Here is a 20357-nt window from a genome sequence, read left to right as displayed (position 1 = left end):
AGTCTTTTGCAATCTTGCTGTAAAAAACAGAAACTTTTCCGCTCACAAGATTAGATGCCATTTTTTTACTGGAGAGTGCTTTTAGGTTGATTCTTTTTGCAGATGATCAATAGACAAATTAGTCACGTCCACCAATTTATTTCAGAATTTTTGGAGTTCCAGAAGTATGCGTATGAATCAGATTGCTACAGACTGTTCTGTTTTCACAGATTCTGTTTTTCGTGTGTTGTTTGCTTATTTTAATGAATCTATGGGTAGTATCGGGGGGTATGAACCATAGAGAAGTTGGAATACAGTGGGTTTAACACCAATATAAATAAATAATGGTTTCATTACAGTACCTTAAAGTGGTGGTTTGTTTTCTTATACTAACGGAGCTCGTGAGATTTTCTGTTAAGTTCTGTGTTGTGAAGTTTTCATGTTTTTGGGTAAAGATTTGATGGATTTTGGAATAAGGAGTGGCAAGAGCCTAAGCTTGGGGATGCCCAAGGCACCCCAACGTAAAATTCAAGGACAACCAAAAGCCTAAGCTTGGGGATGCCTCGGAAGGCATCCCCTCTTTCGTCTTCGTCTATCGGTAACTTTACTTGAGGCTATATTTTTATTCACCACATGAGATATGTGTTTTGCTTGGAGCGTCTTGTATGATTTGAGTCTTTGCTTTTTAGTTTACCACAACCATCCTTGCTGTACACACCTTTTGGGAGAGACACACATGAATCGGAATTTACTAGAATACTCTATGTGCTTCACTTATATCTTTTGTGCTAGATAATTTTGCTCTAGTGCTTCACTTATATCTTTTTTAGAGCACGGTGGTGGTTTTATTTTATAGAAATTATTGATCTCTCATGCTTCACTTATATTATTTTGAGAGTCATTTAGAACAGCATGGTAATTTGCTTTGGCTATAAAATTAGTCCTAATATGATGAGCATCCAAGATGGGTATAATAAAAACTTTCATATAGAGTGCATTAAATACTATGAGAAGTTTGATCCTTGAGGATTGTTTTGAGATATGAATATGGTGATATTAGAGTCGTGCTAGTTGAGTAATTATGAATTTGAGAAATACTTGTGTTGAGGTTTGCAAGTCCCGTAGCATGCACGTATGGCAACCATTGTGTAACAAATTTGAAGCATGAGGTGTTTCTTTGATTGTCCTCCTTATGAGTGGCGGTCGAGGATGAGTGATGGTATTTTTCTACCAATCTATCCCCCTAGGAGCATGCGCGTAGTGCTTGGTTTTGATGACTTGTAGATTTTTGCAATAAGTATGTGAGTTCTTTACAACTAATGTTGAGTCCATGGATTATACGCACTCTCATCCTTCCACCATTGCTAGCCTCTCTAGTACCGTGCAACTTTTGCTGGTACCATAAACCCACCATATACCTTCCTCAAAATAGCCACCATACCTACCTACTACAGCATTTCCATAGCCATTCCGAGATATATTGCCATGCAACTTTCCACCGTTTCGTTTATTATGACACGCTTCATCATTGTCATATTGCCTTGCATGATCATGTAGTTGACATCGTATTTGTGCCAAGGCCACCATTCACAATTTTTCATCCATGTCACTCTTGATTCATTGCCCATCCCGGTACACCGCCGGAGGCACTCATATAGAGTCATATTTTGTTCTAGTATCGAGTTGTAATCCTTGAGTTGTAAATAAATAGAAGTGTGACGATCATCATTATTAGAGCATTGTCCCGTGTGAGGAAATAAAAAAGGAGAGAAAGGCCAAATAAAAAAAGGGAAGGCCCAAAAAAAGAAAGAGAAGGCCAAATAAAAAAGAGAAGGCCCAAAAAATGAGAGAAAAAGAGAGAAGGGGCAATGTTACTATCCTTTTTCCACACTTGTGCTTCAAAGTAGCACCATGATCTTCATGATAGAGAGTCTCTTATTTTGTCACTTTCATATACTAGTGGGAATTTTCATTATAGAACTTGGCTTGTATATTCCAACAATGGGCTTCCTCAAATGCCCTAGGTCTTCGTGAGCAAGCAAGTTGGATGCACACCCACTTAGTTTCTTTTGTTGAGCTTTCATACATTTATTGCTCTAGTGCATCCGTTGCATGGCAATCCCTGCTCACTCACATTGATATCTATTGATGGGCATCTCCATAGCCCATTAATACGCCTAGTTGATGTGAGACCATCTTCCCTTTTTTTGTCTTCTCCACAACCACCATTCTATTCCACCTATAGTGCTATGTCCATGGCTCGCGCTCATGTATTGCGTGAAAGTTGAAAAAGTTTGAGAGTACTAAAGTATGAAACAATTGATTGGCTTGTCATCGGGGTTGTGCATGATTGGAGCATTTTGTGTGACGAAAATGGAGCATGGCCAAACTATATGATTTTGTAGGGATGAGCTTTCGTTGGCTATGTTATTTTGAGAAGACATAATTGCTTGGTTAGTATGCTTGAATTATTATTATTTTTATGTCAATATTAAACTTTTGTCTCGAATCTTTCGGATCTGAACATTCATGCCACAATAAAGAAAATTACATTAAAAATTATGTTAGGTAGCATTCCACATCAAAAATTCTGTTTTTATCATTTACCTACTCAAGGACGAGCAGGAATTAAGCTTGGGGATGCTTGATACGTCTCCAACGTATCTATAATTTTTTATTGTTACATGCTATTATATTATCTGTTTTGGATGTTTAATGGGCTTTAATATGCTCTTTTATATTATTTTTGGGCCTAACCTATTAACCGAAGGCCCACTGCCAGTTTCTGTTTTTTTGCCTATTTTAGTGTTTTGCAGAAAAGGAATACCAAACAGAATCCAAACGGAATGAAACCTTCGCGATGATCTTTCTTGGAACAAACTCAATCCAGAAGACATGGAGCTGAAGTCTGGAACTCCGCGAGGCGGCCACGAGGCAGGAGGGCACGCCACCACCCTCGTGGGCCCCACGGAGCTTCACCGATGTACTTCTTTCGCCTATATATACTCTTATACCCTAAAAACATCAGGGGGAGCCACGAAACCACTTTTCCACCGCCGCAACCTTCTGTACCCGTGAGATCCCATCTTGGGGCCTTTTCCGGCGATCTGCCGGAGGGGAATCGATCACGGAGGGCTTCTACATCAACACCATAGCCTCTCCGATGATGTGTGAGTAGTTTACCACAGACCTTCGGGTCCATAGTTATTAGCTAGATGGCTTATTCTCTCTCTCTCTCTTTGGTTCTCAATACAAAGTTCTCCTCGATGTTCTTGGATATCTATTCGATGTAGTACTCTTTTGTGGTGTGTTTGCCGAGATCCGATGAATTGTGGATTTATGATCAAGATTATCTATGAATATTATTTGGTTCTTCTCTGAATTCTTATATGCATGATTTGATATCTTTGCAAGTCTCTTCGAATTATCGGTTTAGTTTGGCCTACTAGGTTGATCTTTCTTGCAATGGGAGAAGTGCTTAGCTTTGGGTTCCATCTTGCGGTGTCCTTTCCTAGTGACAGTAGGGGCAGCAAGGTACGTATTGTATTGTTCCCATCGAGGATAAAAAGATGGGGTTTATATCATATTGCTTGAGTTTATCCCTCTACATCATGTCATCTTGCTTAATGCATTACCCTGTTCTTATGAACTTAATACTCTAGATGCATGCTGGATAGCGGTCGATGTGTGGAGTAATAGTAGTAGATGCAGAATCATTTCGGTCTACTTGACACGGACGTGATGCCTATATTCATGATCATGCCTAGATATTCTCATAACTATTCGCTTTTCTATCATTTGCTCGGCAGTAATTTGTTCACCCACCGTAATATATGCTATCTTGAGAGAACTAGTGAAACCTATGGCCCCCGGGTCTCTTTCTTATTATATTGCATCTCTTTTATTTACATCACATCTCGTTTTACTATTTTGCAATCTTTACTTTCCAATCTATACAACAAAAATACCAAAAATATTTATCTTATTATCTTTATTAGATCTCACTTTTGCGAGTGATCGTTAAGGGATTGACAACCCCTTTATCGCGTTGGTTGCAAGGTTCTTGATTGTTTGTGCAGGTACTAGGTGACTTGCGTGTTATCTCCTATTGGATTGATACCTTGGTTCTCAAAAACTGAGGGAAATACTTACGCTACTTTGCTGCATCACCCTTTCCTCTTCAAAGGAAAACCAACGCATGCTCAAGAGGTAGCAAGGCCACAGCCTTCTCTATGCCAATTACTTTGAGAATAGCACACTCTTCAAACCACACAAATTTCGCCGCCGCTTCCGTATGGAGAGACATGTGTTCAATCATATTCGGGAGGGAGTGGTAGCATATGACCCATACTTTGAGTACAAATAGGATGCCCTTGGCGAGCTTAGCTTCTCTTCTTACCAGAAATGCAGTGCGGCTATCCGCATGCTTGCATATGGAATTCCTAGTGATCTCGTGGATGAGTATGTTTGTATGAGTGAGTCCACGTGTCTCCTGTCAATGTATAGTTTCTGCAAGGCCGTAGTGGTAGTGTTCGGCTCTGAGTACCTGAGAGAGCCAACTGCCGCAGATACAGAGAGGTTGTTGGCCATCAATGCCGAGGGGGGCTTTTCGGGCATGCTTGGTAGTATTGATTGTATGCACTGGAAGTGAATAACTATCCATTTGCTTGGCAGGGGCAGTACATGGGGCATGTGAAAGGTGCGTGCTAGTGTCATACTTGAAGTGGTGGCTTCACAAGATCTATGGATATCGCATTCTTTCTTCGGCATGGCTGGTTCTCACAATGATATCAGTGTTCTTCAGCGATCTCCAGTGTTTGCAAGGCTTGCAGAAGGCCACTCCTCAGAGGTCAACTTTGAGGTCAATGGCCACCAGTACAACAAGGGATATTACCTAAGAGGACTAAGGAATGAAGTGTGGACTTTGGTGGACTTGTCCGATGGTCGGCAAGCCATTGAGAATAAATGGATCTTCAAGAGTAAGACAGACGCTGATGATAGTGTTACTATCTACAAAGATCGACTTGTCGCAAAAGGTTTTCGACAAGTTCAAGGTGTTGACTACGATGAGATTTTCTCACTCGTAGCGATGCTTAAGTTTGTCCGAATCATGTTAGCAATTGCCGCATTTTATGAAATCTGACAAATGGATGTCAAAACTGCATTCCTTAATGGATTTCTTAAAGAAGAGTTGTATATGATGCAACCAAAAGGTTTTGTCGATCCTAAAGGTGCTAACAAAGTGTGCAAGCTCCAGCGATCCATCTATGGACTGGTGCAAGCATCTTGGAGTTGGGATATATGCTTTGATGAGGTGATCAAAGCACATGGTTTTATACAGACTTTCGGGGAAGCCTGTATTTACAAGAAAGTGAGTGGGAGCTCTGTAGCATTTCTAATATTATATATGGATGACATATTATTGATTGGAAATGATATAGAATTTCTAGATAGCATAAAAGGATACTTGAATAAGAATTTTTCAATGAAAGACCTCGGTGAAGCTACTTATATATTGGGCATCAAGATCTATAGGAATAGATTGAGATGCTTAATAGGACTTTCACAAAGCACATACCTTGACAAGATTTTGAAAATGTTCAAAATGGATCAGTCAAAGAAAAGGTTCTTGCCTGTGTTGCAAGGTGTGAAGTTGAGTAAGACTTAAAGCCTGACCACGACAGAAGATAGAGAGAGAATGAAAGTCATTCCCTATGCCTCAGTCTAGGTTATATAAAGTATGGCATGCTGTATACCAGACCTATTGCGTACCTTACCATGAGTTTGGCAAGGGGGTAAAATAGTGATCCAAGAGTAGATCACTGGATAGTGGTCAAAATTATCTTTAGTTACCTAAGAGGACTAAGGAAATGTTTCTCGATTATGGAGGTGATAAAGAGTTCATCGTAGAGAGTTACGTTGATGCAAGCTTTGACACTGATCTAGAATGACTAAGTCTGAATCTAGATACATATTGAACGTGGGAGCAATTAGCTAGAGTAGCTCCATGCAGAGCATTGTAGACATAGAAATTTGCAAAAATATATACGGATCTGAATGTGGCAGACCCGTTGACTAAACTTCTCTCACAAGCAAAGCATGATCACACCTTAGTACTCTTTGGATGTTAATCACATAGCAATGTGAACTAGATTATTGACTCTACTAACCCTTTGGGTGTTGGTCACGTGGCGATGTGAACTATGGGTGTTAATCACATAAAGATGTGAACGATTAAATCACATGGTGATGTGAACTAGATTATTGACTCTAGTGCAAGTGGGAGACTAAAGGAAATAAGCCCTAGAGGCAATAATAAAGTTGTTATTTTATATTTCCTTATATCATGATAAATGTTTATTATTCATGCTAGAATTGTATTGACCGTAAACATTGATACAGGTGTGAATACATAGACAAAACATTGTGTCCCTAGTGAAACTCTACTTGACTAGCTCGTTGATCAAAGATGGTTAAGGTTTCCTAACCATGGACATGTGTTGTCATTTGATAACGGGATCAAATCATTAGGAGAATGATATGATGGACATGACCCATCCGTTAGCTTAGCATATTGATCGTTCAGTTTTATTGCTATTGATTTCTTCATGTCAAATACATATTCCTTCGACTATGAGATTATGCAACTCCCGGATACCGGAGGAATGCCTTGTGTGCTATCAAACGTCACACCGTAACTAGGTGATTATAAAGATGCTCTACAGGTATCTCCGAAGGTGTTTGTTGGGTTGGCATAGATCGAGATTAGGATTTGTCACTCCGATTGTCAGAGAGGTATATCTGGGCCCTCTCGGTAATACACATCATAAGAAGCCTTGCAAGCAAAGTGACTAATGAGTTAGTTGCGGGATGATGTATTACGGAACGAGTAAAGAGACTTGCTGGTAACGAGATTGAACTAGGTATGAAGATACCGACGATCGAATCTCGGGCAAGTAACATACCGATGGACAAAGGGAATAACGTATGTTGTCATTACGGTTCGACCGATAAAGATCTTCGCAGAATATGTAGGAGCCAATATGTAGGAGCCAATATGGGAGAGGTGTCTCGGTCATGTCTACATAGTTCTCGAACCCGTAGGGTCCGCACGCTTAACGTTCGTTGACGATATAGTATTATATGAGTTATGTGATTTGGCAACCGAATGTTGTTCGGAGTCCCGGATGAGACCACGGACATGACGAGGAGTCTCGAAATGGTCGAGAGGTAAAGATTGATATATAGTACGATGGTATTCGGACACCAGAAGTGTTCCGGAGGGTACCGGGTACATCGGGTCACCGGAAAGGAGTTTCGGGCACCCGCGGCAAAGATATGGGCCTTATGGGCCAAGTGAGGGAACACACCAGCCCTGGTGCGCCCCTATAGAGGCCAGCCCTATGAGGAGGAGAAGGAAAGAGGGGAGGGCAAGGAAAGTGTGGATTAGGATTCCTACTTCCTTCCCTCTCCCCCTCTCTTTCCTTCCCCCTAAGTTATATATGGCAGGGGGGCACGCGGCTTGGGAGGGAATCCAAGTAGTATTCCTCCTACTTGGGTGCCTCCTATCGCTGCTCCTCCCTCCCTCCCACCTATATATATGAGGAGGGGGGGCCTAGCACAGGCGAGACAATTGCCTAGCCGTGTGCGACGCCGCCCTCCACAGTTTACAACTCCGGTCATATTCTCGTGGTGCTTAGGCGAAGCCCTGCGAGGATCACTTCATCATCACCGTCACCACGCCGTCGTGCTGACCGAACTCATCTACTACCTCGACACCTTGCTGGATCAAGAAGACGAGGGATGTCACCGAGCTGAACGTGTGCAGAACTCGGAGGTGTCATACGTTCAGTACTTGATCGGTCAGAGCTAGAAGAAGTTCGACTACATCAACCGAGTTGTCAAACGCTTCCGCTTTCGGTCTACGAGGGTACGTGGACACACTCTCCCCATCTCGTTGCTATGCATCTCCTAGATAGATCTTGCGTGAGCGTAGGATTTTTTTTTTAAATTGCATGCTACGTTTCCAACAAGTTATTGGGGAGGTGAACGTCGCTCCAGGGGAGCGGCGTCCTCGTCTCCCAATAACAACGGCAAACATCCGCGTGGATGTAGTGTCGGTCGCGTTCGCCGGCGGCCCTAGGGGCGATGGAGAATGCGGGTGGCGCGGGGGCCCTCCATGGGGCGTGCCGTGGTGGTGAGGTGGGCTCATTTTTACGCCGCGACGGCGGCGGCCCGAGGACGAGCCAGCCTCGTGGTCGTGCGCCCCGTTGCGGCCGGTGTTCCACCACCCCATGGCTGCGTGGTGGCCGACCGGCGAGATCGAGGACGGGGAGAGGGAGAGCTAGGGTTTGGGGAGTGTCGGGTTTTGAGGAGGCAGCGCGGGCTGGAGTGAGGAGTATGGACTGTGACCGGTCCACGGCTTTCCATTTAAGAAGGACGGCAACCGTTCGCCTGGGCGGATGACAGGTGGGGCCGACCGTGCGTGCGCATTTATGTTGGCCGGTGGGAGGTAGGTGGCCGCCTGCCACGCGGCCCGACGGGTACGAGCGGCGCGTCTGTTTGCTGTCCGTCTGGACCCAAACGGGGCGCATGTTTGCGCTCGAAAATGGGTCGGGCCGGACACAAAACGGACAAGATGGGTCCAGGCCGTCGCGCGCTGGGCCATCTGGTTTGTCCGTTTTGCCCTAAACGGACGGGACTGGACGGGATGGGGTCGCGCGGGAGTTGGCAAATTTGACAAATTCGACCTATAGACGAAATCAAATCACAGAATGAACTGTCCGTGAAACTATTTCACACGGCTGACCCGTGGCGCCTAGCTCTCAAGCGCTGCACTAGTGCAACGCCTGGGAGCTAGGCGCTGCACTAGTGCAACGCCTAGGAGCTAGGCGCTACACTGTATAGTGTGGCGCCTAGCTCTCAGGCGCTGCACACTGATTTAGTAATTTTCTGATCACACGGGTGCGACGCTGGCCGTGTAGCGCCTATCTGTGAGGCGTTGCACAGTGTAGTGTGGCGCCTTCGTGTCGGGCGTCACATAAAAAGGTCAGCCGCGTGAAATAGTTTCACGGATAGTTCATTCTGTGATTTGATTTCGTCTATAGGTCAAATTTGCCGCGGGAGTTGGCCTTATACTCTAAAAAGCGTTTGCATACATCCCAATGTACTGTTTGTAGTGTAATCTCTAAAAAAGACTTATATTTAGGAGCTTAGGGAGTAAATCTTTTCATGCGTCAACTTTTAAGTATAGCCGTCACTTCTATGACTGAATGCGCCCAATCATTTCACCTCCCAAGTCTTCTCACAACTCAGGTCAACTTAACATCGGTGGAGACGTGCAGTTCAGCACACAAGAATCAGGCACGCTCGATCAGCTGGACATCAATTTCTCCACCTCTGAACGAGACACCGTATCATCCAGCCGAAAAGCGCAGCACATTTCCGATGCTCCATCAGACGGATGGAACCGCCGGGAGTTGGGCCATCCACAGCCGCAGCTCCGCACGCGCGCGCGAGCGATCGATCGTGATCAGATCAGCCCGCGAAAACGACGCGCCGTTTGTTGCGACCACGAGAGGCTCCCGTGCACCGTCATGTGTTGAGCAGTTGGCACGGCGCTACCAAGGCATGCATGCATGGAGCTAGGAAGGAGAGACCACCACCACTATCCTAGCCTCGCGGAGCACAGGGAGGGTCAGGGGGAGGCTACGGGGGAGGGACGCGAGACCGGGCGATAACGATCGCCCCCGACGTCGACGTACCACGTAATAATACACGCCATGTCCTGGGCTTCGTTCGACGGCCATTATGCTTGCTTTGCCGGTGGTTACCAACAATCGCAACTCGGGCGGGTGCGCGTCTTGAATGCGCGTGCCGTGCCGGCCGGCCGTAGGTGCCTGTCAACCGAGCAGGAGCAGTGGATACAACGGCAAGCTAGTTGGAACAAGTACGTACGATAACCACTGGCCGCTGCTCGAGACACACTGTAGCCTCGTCCGCCGCTGCCGTGTAGGGGTACGGCGGCACGCACTGTGCGAGCACCCGTCTGGTGTCCGGGCAAGTAGCAGATCACCATCTCTACTTATCCTCTAAAAATCGCATCAAAATTAAGCTGCTTCCCCGATCCAACCAATGCCCTACGCGTCACATCGCCACCACTGCACGGAGCAACCCGACGCCCGCTATCCGGGCTGCCCGGTGCAGTTTCGCCATCAGTCAGCAGCAGATTTTAGCCGAGCCGTAATAAGAACCAAAGTAGATTTCTCTCTGAGAGAGAGACGGCGCGCCGTGGGCGGGCCCGATCGACGCACGCCGGCCAAAGCAAAGGCGTCCGCTGCTCTCCGATTTCCTGAAACCCGGTCCGTGCCGATGGGAGCACGGGACCTTTGTGCGGGCGTGGCGAGACGCCACCGGGTTCACGTGCCTCTCCCGTCGGCCCGGGTGGCGCCTACCAACCCGGCGCTGCTGCTGCGCGCGCGCGCGCATCGCTTGTACTGTAGCCGATGTCCCCGCTCCACGCGCGCGTCCGGGCTCGAGGGCAAGACGGACGGTACGCTTATCGTGTTACCGACGCGAGCTGGACCGGTCAGTCCTCGTCCCCATGTCGCCCGGGCCTGCGACAGTTTGGTACCAACGGGGACTCCTCTGCTCCGCGCGGTGCTACGGTACAAGCGCGTAGATCTGTCTCGTTCCTTTTGGCAGTAAAAAGTCCGGAAGCACGGGTCGTCAGAGCGCGCAATCCAATCCAGTGGTATGTCTGTCTTCTTCGTTTCCACCTGCATGCATCCGCCAATCGCAAATCGCAAGTACACCCCACGCGACACTCTTTCCGGACAAGTTGTTTGTTTTTCACCTTTGATCGTAGTACTACTGTAAATACTGACGCCTCGGCAGGGTTGAGCGTGCACGCGGCGCTCTACGCTTTGGTAAAGCGGCCGGTCTAGCGCGCTCCAGTTTCCCAGCGCGGAAGAACGCCATCCGAGAGAGACCAACAGCCCCGTCGCGCGTCGTTGAGCCCAACCCCAACCCAGCCCCAACGGCGACAGGCACCGAAAGGAGTTGACAACGCGCGGGATACTGCAAAAACAAAGCCCAAGTACTGTACGACGGGTATGAACATCTCATCCATCCCTCCCCATTGATTTGATTTGATTTGATTTGTTGCCACGGGAGACACTGAGCACGGAAAATGGTTGTTCTTCCTCTTTGCTGCTCCGTGCCCCTGCAGCCTTCCGAAATCCTCACGACCTGTCTCCATTCCGTTCCATTCCTCTCGTTTAAAAGGACGCGATGACATCCTACTTCCCCCAGCAGATGCCCCCCTACCCCTCTGTCGCCCCCTCTTCGGCAATGGCGTCCCAGAGCACGGCGTCCCCCTCTTCGGCAATGGCGTCCCAGAGCACGGCGTCCCCCTCTTCGGCAATGGCGTCCCAGAGCACGGCGTCCCCCTCTTCGGCAATGGCGTCCCAGAGCACGGCGTGAACACGGCCGAGCGACCCGGGCGACAGCAGAGGAAGAAAAGGCACCGTCCAACCCATTCCGAGCTCCCGTTCCGGACAAGCAGGACAGGCCGGCGACGCGAGGTTCGGTTCGATTCGATGCTCTGCTTCTATCACATTTCCGCCGTGCATTCCCTCAGCATCTCACACATCATCCATGCTAGCTAGCTCGGTTGCATCATGCATTTCAGCATTTGTGCCCCATTGGAATTGGTCCAAAGGGAAGGTGAGAGGAGAGGGACATGCATCCCACGATGGAGTGACCTCCAATTTTGCTCCCCTCTCGTCTCTCGTAGTACATATATGCGCCCATGTCTAGCTACCACCTACCGGCCTAGTTCGGCCGACAAGCTTGCTTATGTATCCAGCAGATACAAGCTGTAAAGCTGCTCGGACCATCCCTCCTTCCCGAGCTAGCTTTGGGGATTTTTGTCTCTCGTCGCCACCAATCACCCCAAGCCCGACCACCCAGCTCATAAATACATGTGGACATCCATCAACTCAGTTAGTTAGTTATCCTGAGGTGGTAATCCTTAAACAAAGCACGCCTTGTTTCTCCTTTCTCCTTTCCTTTTGCTCCTGCGCTCTGGCTAATGGAAAGGAGATTAGGTGCGCACGTATTTAATACCCAAGCTACCAATCGGACGTACATACGCGCACTTGTCATTTCGGCCCAACAACTTTTCCACCATTGTACGACGCCATTGCATGCTTTTGTTTCGCGTGTGGGTAGGCCAAGCGGGAGCTTGAGTAAGGGGGAAGAGATATGAATATGATAGAGAGTGAGCAAAACAAAAGGGCAAGCCTCCCATGGTGATGGTGGTGGATTCTTGCTTGCTTGCTTGGCTAGTTGGCTTGCTTCGGCCGCACCTCTCTCCGGGCTCAAGTCTGGTGGTTGTAGTGGCGCGCGTATAATGCGCGCTATCTTGCACGGGACCATGCGGTCGACGCATGTAGACGGCCGGTGATCATCGCCGCCCGTGCCAAAGCAAAGCTTAAAGAAACGGACTGCATGAGTCTGCCTCTGCCTCCCCGTTTAAGGATGGTGTCTGATTATTAGTAGTATTTAAAAACCACGCGGCCGTCGCTGTTGGGTGCGGTACACTGGTTAGTGCCAGGTTAGACGGGGAAGCAAGCGGCAAGCCTAGCCGGGAATGATGCACTAGTAGTACTACAATGGTTGCTTCCATTATTTAGTTGCTTTTCTCGTGCATGTGGAGGGAAGATAGTGGTACTACAAAGAGCCTTCTCGCCCTCCGTCGCCGTAGCAAAGTGGCGATTAGCGTCTAGCTAGCCTTCTCTTCTCTTGGCCTCTCTCCCCCGCCCTCTTCTTCCCCGGTCCAGAGAGGGAGCTGAGCTGAGCCGAGCTGACCGCCCTTTTCTGCTTGTCCCGTTGCAGCTTTCTTTCCTGTAGGTGGGCATACATACACACCAGTAGTGCTGGGGTGGCTCTCAATCAAATTTTGGAACAGAGAGAGATATAGCCGGCCGGCCATGCAGACAGCCAAGACAAGGTATGTTTCGTTCGCTTGCTCGTTCCATCCTCCCCCCTCTGTCCTCTACTCTGCTGAGTTCCATCCATGTGCGGCTTGGTTTTTTTTAGCAGTTTGATTGTTCGTTTTGAGGCGTCATGTGCTACTATACTTATTTGATTCCTTCCTCCATGCTTTGTTTATGCCCATGCATCGGTCTCTGGGATGTTAGATAGATTCTCCGCTCCATGCTCAAATCTTCTGAATACGGATACAGTCAATGTGCGTGCATCCGTTTTGTGAGGTTACTGTTAGTACCTCACAAAGTTTTGAACAGAGTTAACCTGGGTCTGAACCTCCCTTCATCAACGGAGCGAAACTGGAAGCAGCACTGCTCATGCTCTCTGTTCACGGGGATTAAACAGAGGCTCTCGACTGTTTCAGGCTTGCAGCTACAGGAGCACCAATCGCGCGTATTCCTCACAGTATATCTTAAACAAAATCAACCCCGCTAATTTCGCCCGTGACACGTTAACCAGTCGTTTGGGCGGCGATAAACTACACTTTCATCCTTAGTTCCTTACACACCACCACCTGTCTTGCCGGAGCCAGCCAGGAAGCGACCAAAATTTTCAAAATCGGGGGCGCACTGCACGCATGTGACCGTGACTGTTTGCAGATGGCTCCATATTTTTGATAAAATGCAGATGGCGCCATGGGCAACGCCTGTCCGGTTCTTGAGCTCGGCGCCAAGCGGCCAAAGGAGCCGCAGTGCGGCGCTGGTCCACCTGTCTCCCCTCGCTAACCACATCTGTAAAGCCTCGGCCCCGTGCTTGCATATCACGGGGGATCATTAAGTTAATAAGCTAATGCGCCTCCCATTTCCCGGCTGCTGCCTGCCTCTCGCTCGCCTGGTTGCTCCCCATTCACTTCTTGTCGGTCGCCTCTGCCGCTTTCGGCCTCGGATTCTTTGTTTCCCCCCATTGCTTCTCTTCTCTGCATCTGGCTGGTTAACTCGAGCTGAAATCTTTGACCCGTTTAATCCGGAGCGGTTCTCTAGTTTGCTTCCTCGTCAAGAACTTTGGAGTTCTTCTCTCTGGTTTTTCCCCTGCATTTGGGATGAAGGGGGGCAGTGAAACCCTGTGCCTCCTCTAGTCATGCTGTACTTGAGCAAGATGCATTTTCTCAGGTTATATTCGAGCAGTACGGCCGTGAGGCAAGGATCTTCACTTCAGCCTCAGCTAGCTTCCCCTACCTTACCATTTTCTTTTCCTTTTTGAGGTTTCTGACTGACTGTACTTGTGTGTTCTTGGCATGAAGGAATGGCTCCGTGGAGCACCCTGCCCGTGGGTCTCCTCTCGGGGCAAACAAGACGGGCCGGCCGACGAGGCTGGCCGGCCTGGACTCCGGCGTCGACGCGGCGGCCACCAAGTCGCCCACCGGCCGGAGCCCAAAGGTGGAGCGCCGCACCACCATGACCGCCGAAAGAGAGGTACCTAAATGCCGCGAATCTCTACTTTCATTTCATCTCGAAATCGAAATAGGCTTCTCAGGGTTGTCGTGTAGTAGCACACCTGTTCTACTCCTGTTTTTGTGTATGCAAATCTCCCCCAGTTTGTTTTCTCATCTTGAGAAAGAGATTTTTGAGAGACTGTCGAGAGTTCGTTACAAGCATTTAAGAGATGGTGGCTACATGTTCTTGAATGCCACCGGCGTTTTCTCTCATTTTGCCTGGATTTGGCAATACCTGTATCTGTCCATGTTGATACTGTCTCGATTGGCTGTAGCTGGCTATTGGTCTGTCTCGCTCTTGATGTAGCAGACTGTCAATTACTCCGAGTACTCTGAAACAGACAGGTAACTCTATCCGGTAGCTAAAATGAAGTGTTCCCATTAAGCGCCATTAATATCACTGGCAGTTGTCCAAGTAATCATGCACTCTGTGGGATCATCCGAGTATGTGCAGGATTGGTTTATTTACCACAACACGGAGGCCAACTCTAGATAAAAGTTTCAGACAGCGAGGGACACTATACTTGACATCTGTAGTTATTCTCTGTACTGGTCATGTCTTCAGAAAAAACAAGAAGGTTAAGCCAGGCTAATTAAGTACCTTTACAGCTCACAAAGTACTTCGTTCTTAGTTGGTTAAATGATCTTTTTTTTTTGAGCTAATGTTCGCGCCAATTCTCCCAAAGCCGTGCTTCGATCCTTACTGCCAAGAGAAGTCTTACAATGTGATGATGCAAAGTGGTGAAAGTATTTTCTTTCTTTTGAGCCGAAAGTGGTGAAAGTTGGCAGGGATAGCAAGACAATCATCTAAAATTCCAATACCAGAACTTTCCACCACTAATCCCTCGCTAATCATGCCATTGTTGAAAGTGAAACCACCACGAGTTTGTTGATTGGAGTCTGGCACACACCACTAATCTTTTTGCTGAATTTGATAACACCAGAAAAGGAGGTCACCGATGAAGCTGTCGGAGCTGGAGTCCCAGCTCTCGCAGCTGCAGGACGAGCTCAAGAAGGCCAAGGAGCAGCTCCATTCCTCCGAGAATTCCAGGAAGCGGGCCCTGCAAGAGGCCGAGGAGGCCAGGGCGCAGGCCGCGGAGGCGTCGGCCCAGGCCAGCGACTCGCGGGCGCAGCTCGCCGAGCTCTCCTCCGTGGAGGAGACCCGCATCTTCGAGCTCCGCCGGCTGTCCCAGGAGCGCGATCGCTCGTGGCAGTCGGAGCTGGAGGCCATGCAGAAGCAGCACGAGGCGGACTCGGCCGCGCTCGTCGCGGCCATGGGCGAGGTGCACCGCCTCCGCGTGCAGCTCGCCGCGGCGGCCCGCGCCGACCGCAAGCAGGAGGTGGCGGAGGCGCTGGCGACCGTCGACGAGCTCAGGGCCAAGCTCACGGCGAGCGAGGAGGCCGAGGCGCAGGCGCGAGCATTGCACGAGGAATGCAAGCAGCAGCTGGAGGCGAGCCGGGCCACCATCGACTCGCTGCTCACGGACGGCTCCAAGCTGATGGATTCCTTCAGCCTCGTCGTCACGGAGCTCGAGGAGTCGCGCGCGAAGCTTAAGGCCCTCGAGGAGGAGGTGGAGGAGACGACGTCGGCAAAGGCCGCCGCCGCCGGCCAGAGCTGCAACTGCTCTGACTCGGAGGCCGCCGAGCTGAGGTCGGCGCTGGAGGACGTGGAGGCCAGGTTCCAGGAAGAGAAGATCCTGAGCACAGTCGAGACGCAGTGCGCGTACGAGCTCATGGACCAGATAAAGGTGGAGTCCGACCTGCGGCATGGCAAGCTTGCCACGGCGCTCGCGAGCGCCAAGTCCGAGGTCATGTTCCTCAAGGCGAGCCTGTTCGACAGGGAGTCCGAGCTGAGGCGCGCCCAGGACGCGACCAAGAAGGCACAGGACGACGCGAGAACGAACAGCACGGCCGACGAGCTGAAAGCGCAGCTGCAAGGCGCGCTGCAGGAGAACGGGCAGCTGAAGCTCGAGCTGCGGCAGTACGAGTCCGAGAAAGTGCCGGCGAAATCGGAGGCCGACGCCGCGGCGGAGGCGGCGAAGAAGGGGGAGACAGAGGCCGAGCTGAGGCGGCTGAGGGTGCAGGCCGAGCAGTGGCGCAAGGCCGCCGAGACCGCCATGGCGTTGCTCACCGTGGGCAAGGGCGGCAACGGGAAGATCTTGGACCGTGGCGAGTCGCTGGACGGCGGCAAGTACGCGGGCTTGTACGACGAGCTCGACGACGACGCGGCGGCCGCCAGGAAGAACGGCAACGTGCTCCGGAGGATCAGTGGGATGTGGAAGAAATGAGGCTGATCGCCGATCAACTGATGTCAAGTAGTGGCGTGGCTCGATCGTAGGGATCGACTTGTTCAATTTTCTTTTCTCTCGCTTGTAAAATTGTTTTGCCGGTTCTCGTGGTGTAAAAACATAGGAGTGATTCAGTCGCAAAAAAAACAAAAACAAAAAAAACATAGGAGTGATTGTACTGAACGTGCTCATAGCTGTATCATACGCGCTATATGATGAATCGAAGAATCAATTCATCCGGGTGTGAACTGTGAAAAGTTGGAACATGCCATTTTAGAAACATGTTGCTAGATGTGAAATAGCTCTCTCACATGTAAGTCCCTCACCGTTCGATCTACTGTCGTTTTTATGTGCGAACCCTTGATTCCGTAGTTGTTGCGTTTGTCATGTGCTCGCGTACTTGCCGTGTCTGTTTTATGCTGGGATCGGTTGCCGCGTCCGTTATGTGCTGGGGTCGCTGCTTCATCCTTCGGTCCTTATTAATCGTTTGTTGGTAGACCTGGCCATCCTTCGGGCCGGGCCTGACCAAGCCCGAGGTAGAAAACTCAGCCCCGAGCCGGCCCGGCCGTCGGGCCTAATTTTCAGGCCCAAGCCCGGCCCGTCACAGCAAAAAACACACCGGGCCTCGGGCCGGGCCTCTTCAGTAAATGGTAGAAACAGCGGGTCTAGGCCCGGCCCGACCTAGTCTTCGTGCTCAAAACCTAGGCCCAGGCCCGGCCTGGGTGCAGCGTCGGGCCGGATCGGGTCGGGCTGTTCGGGCCGGGCGGCCCATGGCTAGGACTATTTGTTGGCCTCTTGTGCCCTGCGTCGGTGTTTGGGCATGTTTTTTTTCTTTTTCTTACCCTCTTTTCAAATCACGTCCATCAATTAGCTCTAAAAAAGTGTGAGTTGTTCATTTGCCTTGAAAATATGTGAGTTGTTCATGACTTTCTAAAAAAAAGAAAATTTGTTATAGTTTTTCGAATTTATGATTTGCTTTGGTAAAAATTGGATTGACTTTTTGCTAATTCTCGTCACATTATTAAGTTGTACGGTTCATGCAAATTGTTCTATCTGGCGCGCGTTCTGGCTTTTGTCCTTCGTTTGTCCAGTTGAATATCTTTATACTAAATTGTAAAATCACATCTAGATGATTTTTTATGATGTCTCATCTAAGTTTTTCACCGTTCGATTTAGTTTTTGTAATTTTTATGCAAGCGTTTGATCCCCGCCTCGCTGGTCGATGTTTTGTTTGTCACGCTGTTGGGGATTGTTGCAGAAATTAAAATTTTCTACGCATCACCAAGATCAATCTATGGAGTTTACTAGCAACGAGAGGGGAGGAGTGCATCTACATACCCTTGTAGACCGCGAGCGGAAGCGTTCAAGAGAACGGGGTTGATGGAGTCGTACTCGTCGTGATCCAAATCACCGATGATCCAAGCGCCGAACGGACGGCACCTCCGCGTTCAACACACGTACAGAGCGTTGACGTCTCCCACGCCTTGATCCAGCAAGGAGGAGGGAGAGGTTGAGGAAGAAGGCTCCAACAGCAGCACGACGGCGTGGTGATGGTGGAGTGACAGTTCTCCGGCAGGGCTTCGCCAAGCGCACGCGGAGGAGGAGAGGTGTTGGGGAGGGGAGGGGCTGCGCCTTGGGAAAGGTGTGGCTGCCAGGGGGAGGTGGCTTGCCCCCCAAGCAAGGGGGGCGCCCCCCTTTAGGGTTCCCCCCAAACCCTAGGCGCATGGGCCCTAGGGGGGGTTGGCGCCCAGCCCACTTAGGGCTGGTTCCCTTCCACCTACAGCCCATAAGGCCCTCCGGGGCAGGTGGACCCTCCCGGTGGACCCCCGGAACCCCTCCGGTGGTCCCGGTACAATACCGGTATACCCCCAAATATTTCCGGTGACCGTATGGTGACTTCCCATATATAAATCTTTACCTCCGGACCATTCCGGAACTCCTCGTGACGCGGATCTCATCGGGACTCCGGACAACATTCGGTAATCACATACAAACCTTCCTTATAACCCTAGCGTCATCGAACCTTAAGTGTGTAGACCCTACGGGTTCGGGAATCATGCAGACATGACCGAGACACCTCTCTAGCCAATAACCAACAGTGGGATCTGGATACCCATGTTGGCTCCCACATGTTCCACGATGATCTCATCGGATGAACCACGATGTCGAGGATTCAAGCAATCCCGTCTACAATTCCCTTTGTCAATCGGTACTTTACTTGCCCGAGATTCGATCATCGGTATCCCAATACCTCGTTCAATCTCGTTACCGGCAAGTCACTTTACTCGTTCCGTAATGCATGATCCCGTGACTAACTACTTAGTCACATTGAGCTCATTATGATGATGCAATACCGAGTGGGCCCAGAGATACCTCTCCGTCATACGGAGTGACAAATCCCAGTCTCGATCCGAGCCAACCCAACAGACACTTTCGGAGATACCTGTAGTGCACCTTTATAGCCACCCAGTTACGTTATGACGTTTGGTACACCCAAAGCATTCCTACGGTATCTGGGAGTTGCACGATCTCATGGTCTAAGGAAATGATACTTGACATTAGAAAAGCTTTAGCAAACGAACTACACGATCTAGTGCTATGCTTAGGATTGGGTCTTGTCCATCACATCATTCTCCTAATGATGTGATCCCGTTATCAATGACATCCAATGTCCATGGTCAGGAAACCGTAACCATCTATTGATCAATGAGCTAGTCAACTAGAGGCTCACTAGGGACATGTTATGGTCTATGTGTTCACACATGTATTACGATTTCCGGATAATACAATTATAGCATGAACAACAGACAATTATCATGAACAAGGAAATATAATAATAACCATTTTATTATTGCCTCTAGGGCATATTTCCAACAGTCTCCCACTTGCACTAGAGTCAATAATCTAGTTACATTGTGATGAATCGTACACCCATAGAGTTCTGGTGTTGATCATGTTTTGCCCATGGAAGAGGTTTAGTCAACGGATCTGCGACATTCAAATCCGTATGTACTTTACAAATATCTATGTCTCCATTTTGAACATTTTCACGAATGGAGTTGAAGCGACGCTTGATGTGCCTGGTCTTCTTGTGAAACCTGGGCTCCTTGGCAAGGGCAATAGCTCCAGTGTTGTCACAGAAGAGAGTCATCGGCCCCGATGCATTGGGAATAACTCCTAGGTCGGCAATGAACTCCTTCATCCAGATTGCTTCATGTGCTGCCTCCGAGGCTGCCATGTACTCCGCCTCACATGTAGATCCCGCCATGACGCTTTGCTTGCAACTGCACCAGCTGACTGCCCCACCATTCAAAATATACACGTATCCAGTTTGTGACTTAGAGTCATCCAGATCTGTGTCAAAGCTAGCATCGACGTAACCCTTTACGATGAGCTCTTCGTCACCTCCATAAACGAGAAACATATCCTTAGTCCTTTTCAGGTACTTCAGGATGTTCTTGACCGCTGTCCAGTGTTCCATGCCGGGATTACTTTGGTACCTTCCTACCAAACTTACGGCAAGGTTCACATCAGGTCTGGTACACAGCATGGCATACATAATAGACCCTATGGTCGAGGCATAGGGGACGACACTCATCTTTTCT

At 49.2% G+C, this 20357-nt stretch overlaps 1 protein-coding gene across 6 annotated transcripts; it reads left to right on the top strand.

Moving 5' to 3' along the window:
• The first annotated feature begins 10884 nt into the window (after positions 1-10884).
• LOC123079651 (interactor of constitutive active ROPs 2, chloroplastic) lies at positions 10885-17009 on the top strand. Of its 6 annotated transcripts, none has more exons than XM_044502451.1 (5): positions 10885-11091; positions 11296-11564; positions 12880-14168; positions 14273-14444; positions 15409-17009. In XM_044502451.1, exons 3-5 carry the CDS (start codon positions 14110-14112, stop codon positions 16750-16752), a joined length of 1575 nt encoding a protein of 524 aa, XP_044358386.1. In that variant the 5' UTR covers positions 10885-11091; positions 11296-11564; positions 12880-14109; the 3' UTR covers positions 16753-17009. The 6 variants fall into 6 exon arrangements, with proteins under 6 accessions (XP_044358386.1, XP_044358389.1, XP_044358385.1 ...); XM_044502450.1 differs by having other exon boundaries at positions 10921-11091; positions 11210-11564; XM_044502453.1 differs by having other exon boundaries at positions 10922-11091; positions 11210-11564; positions 12880-12994.
• The last annotated feature ends 3348 nt before the right edge of the window (positions 17010-20357 follow it).

This window comes from Triticum aestivum, chromosome 3D, assembly GCF_018294505.1.
Source record: "Triticum aestivum cultivar Chinese Spring chromosome 3D, IWGSC CS RefSeq v2.1, whole genome shotgun sequence".
Classification (NCBI taxonomy): Eukaryota; Viridiplantae; Streptophyta; class Magnoliopsida; order Poales; family Poaceae; genus Triticum; species Triticum aestivum.
Note: the sequence above shows the minus strand (reverse complement) of the source record. Positions and strands in the feature narration are given on the sequence as shown.

What these genes read in the sequence shown, in the direction of transcription:
- LOC123079651 (XM_044502451.1), top strand. Translation starts at nt 14,110, where the DNA reads ATGCTGTACTTGAGCAAGATGCATTTTCTCAGGTTATATTCGAGCAGT. An exon ending in TCGAGCAGTACGGCCGTGAG is followed by an intron (nt 14,169 to 14,272) that starts GCAAGGATCTTC and finishes CTTGGCATGAAG; the next exon opens with GAATGGCTCCGTGGAGCACC. An exon ending in CCATGACCGCCGAAAGAGAG is followed by an intron (nt 14,445 to 15,408) that starts GTACCTAAATGC and finishes TGATAACACCAG; the next exon opens with AAAAGGAGGTCACCGATGAA.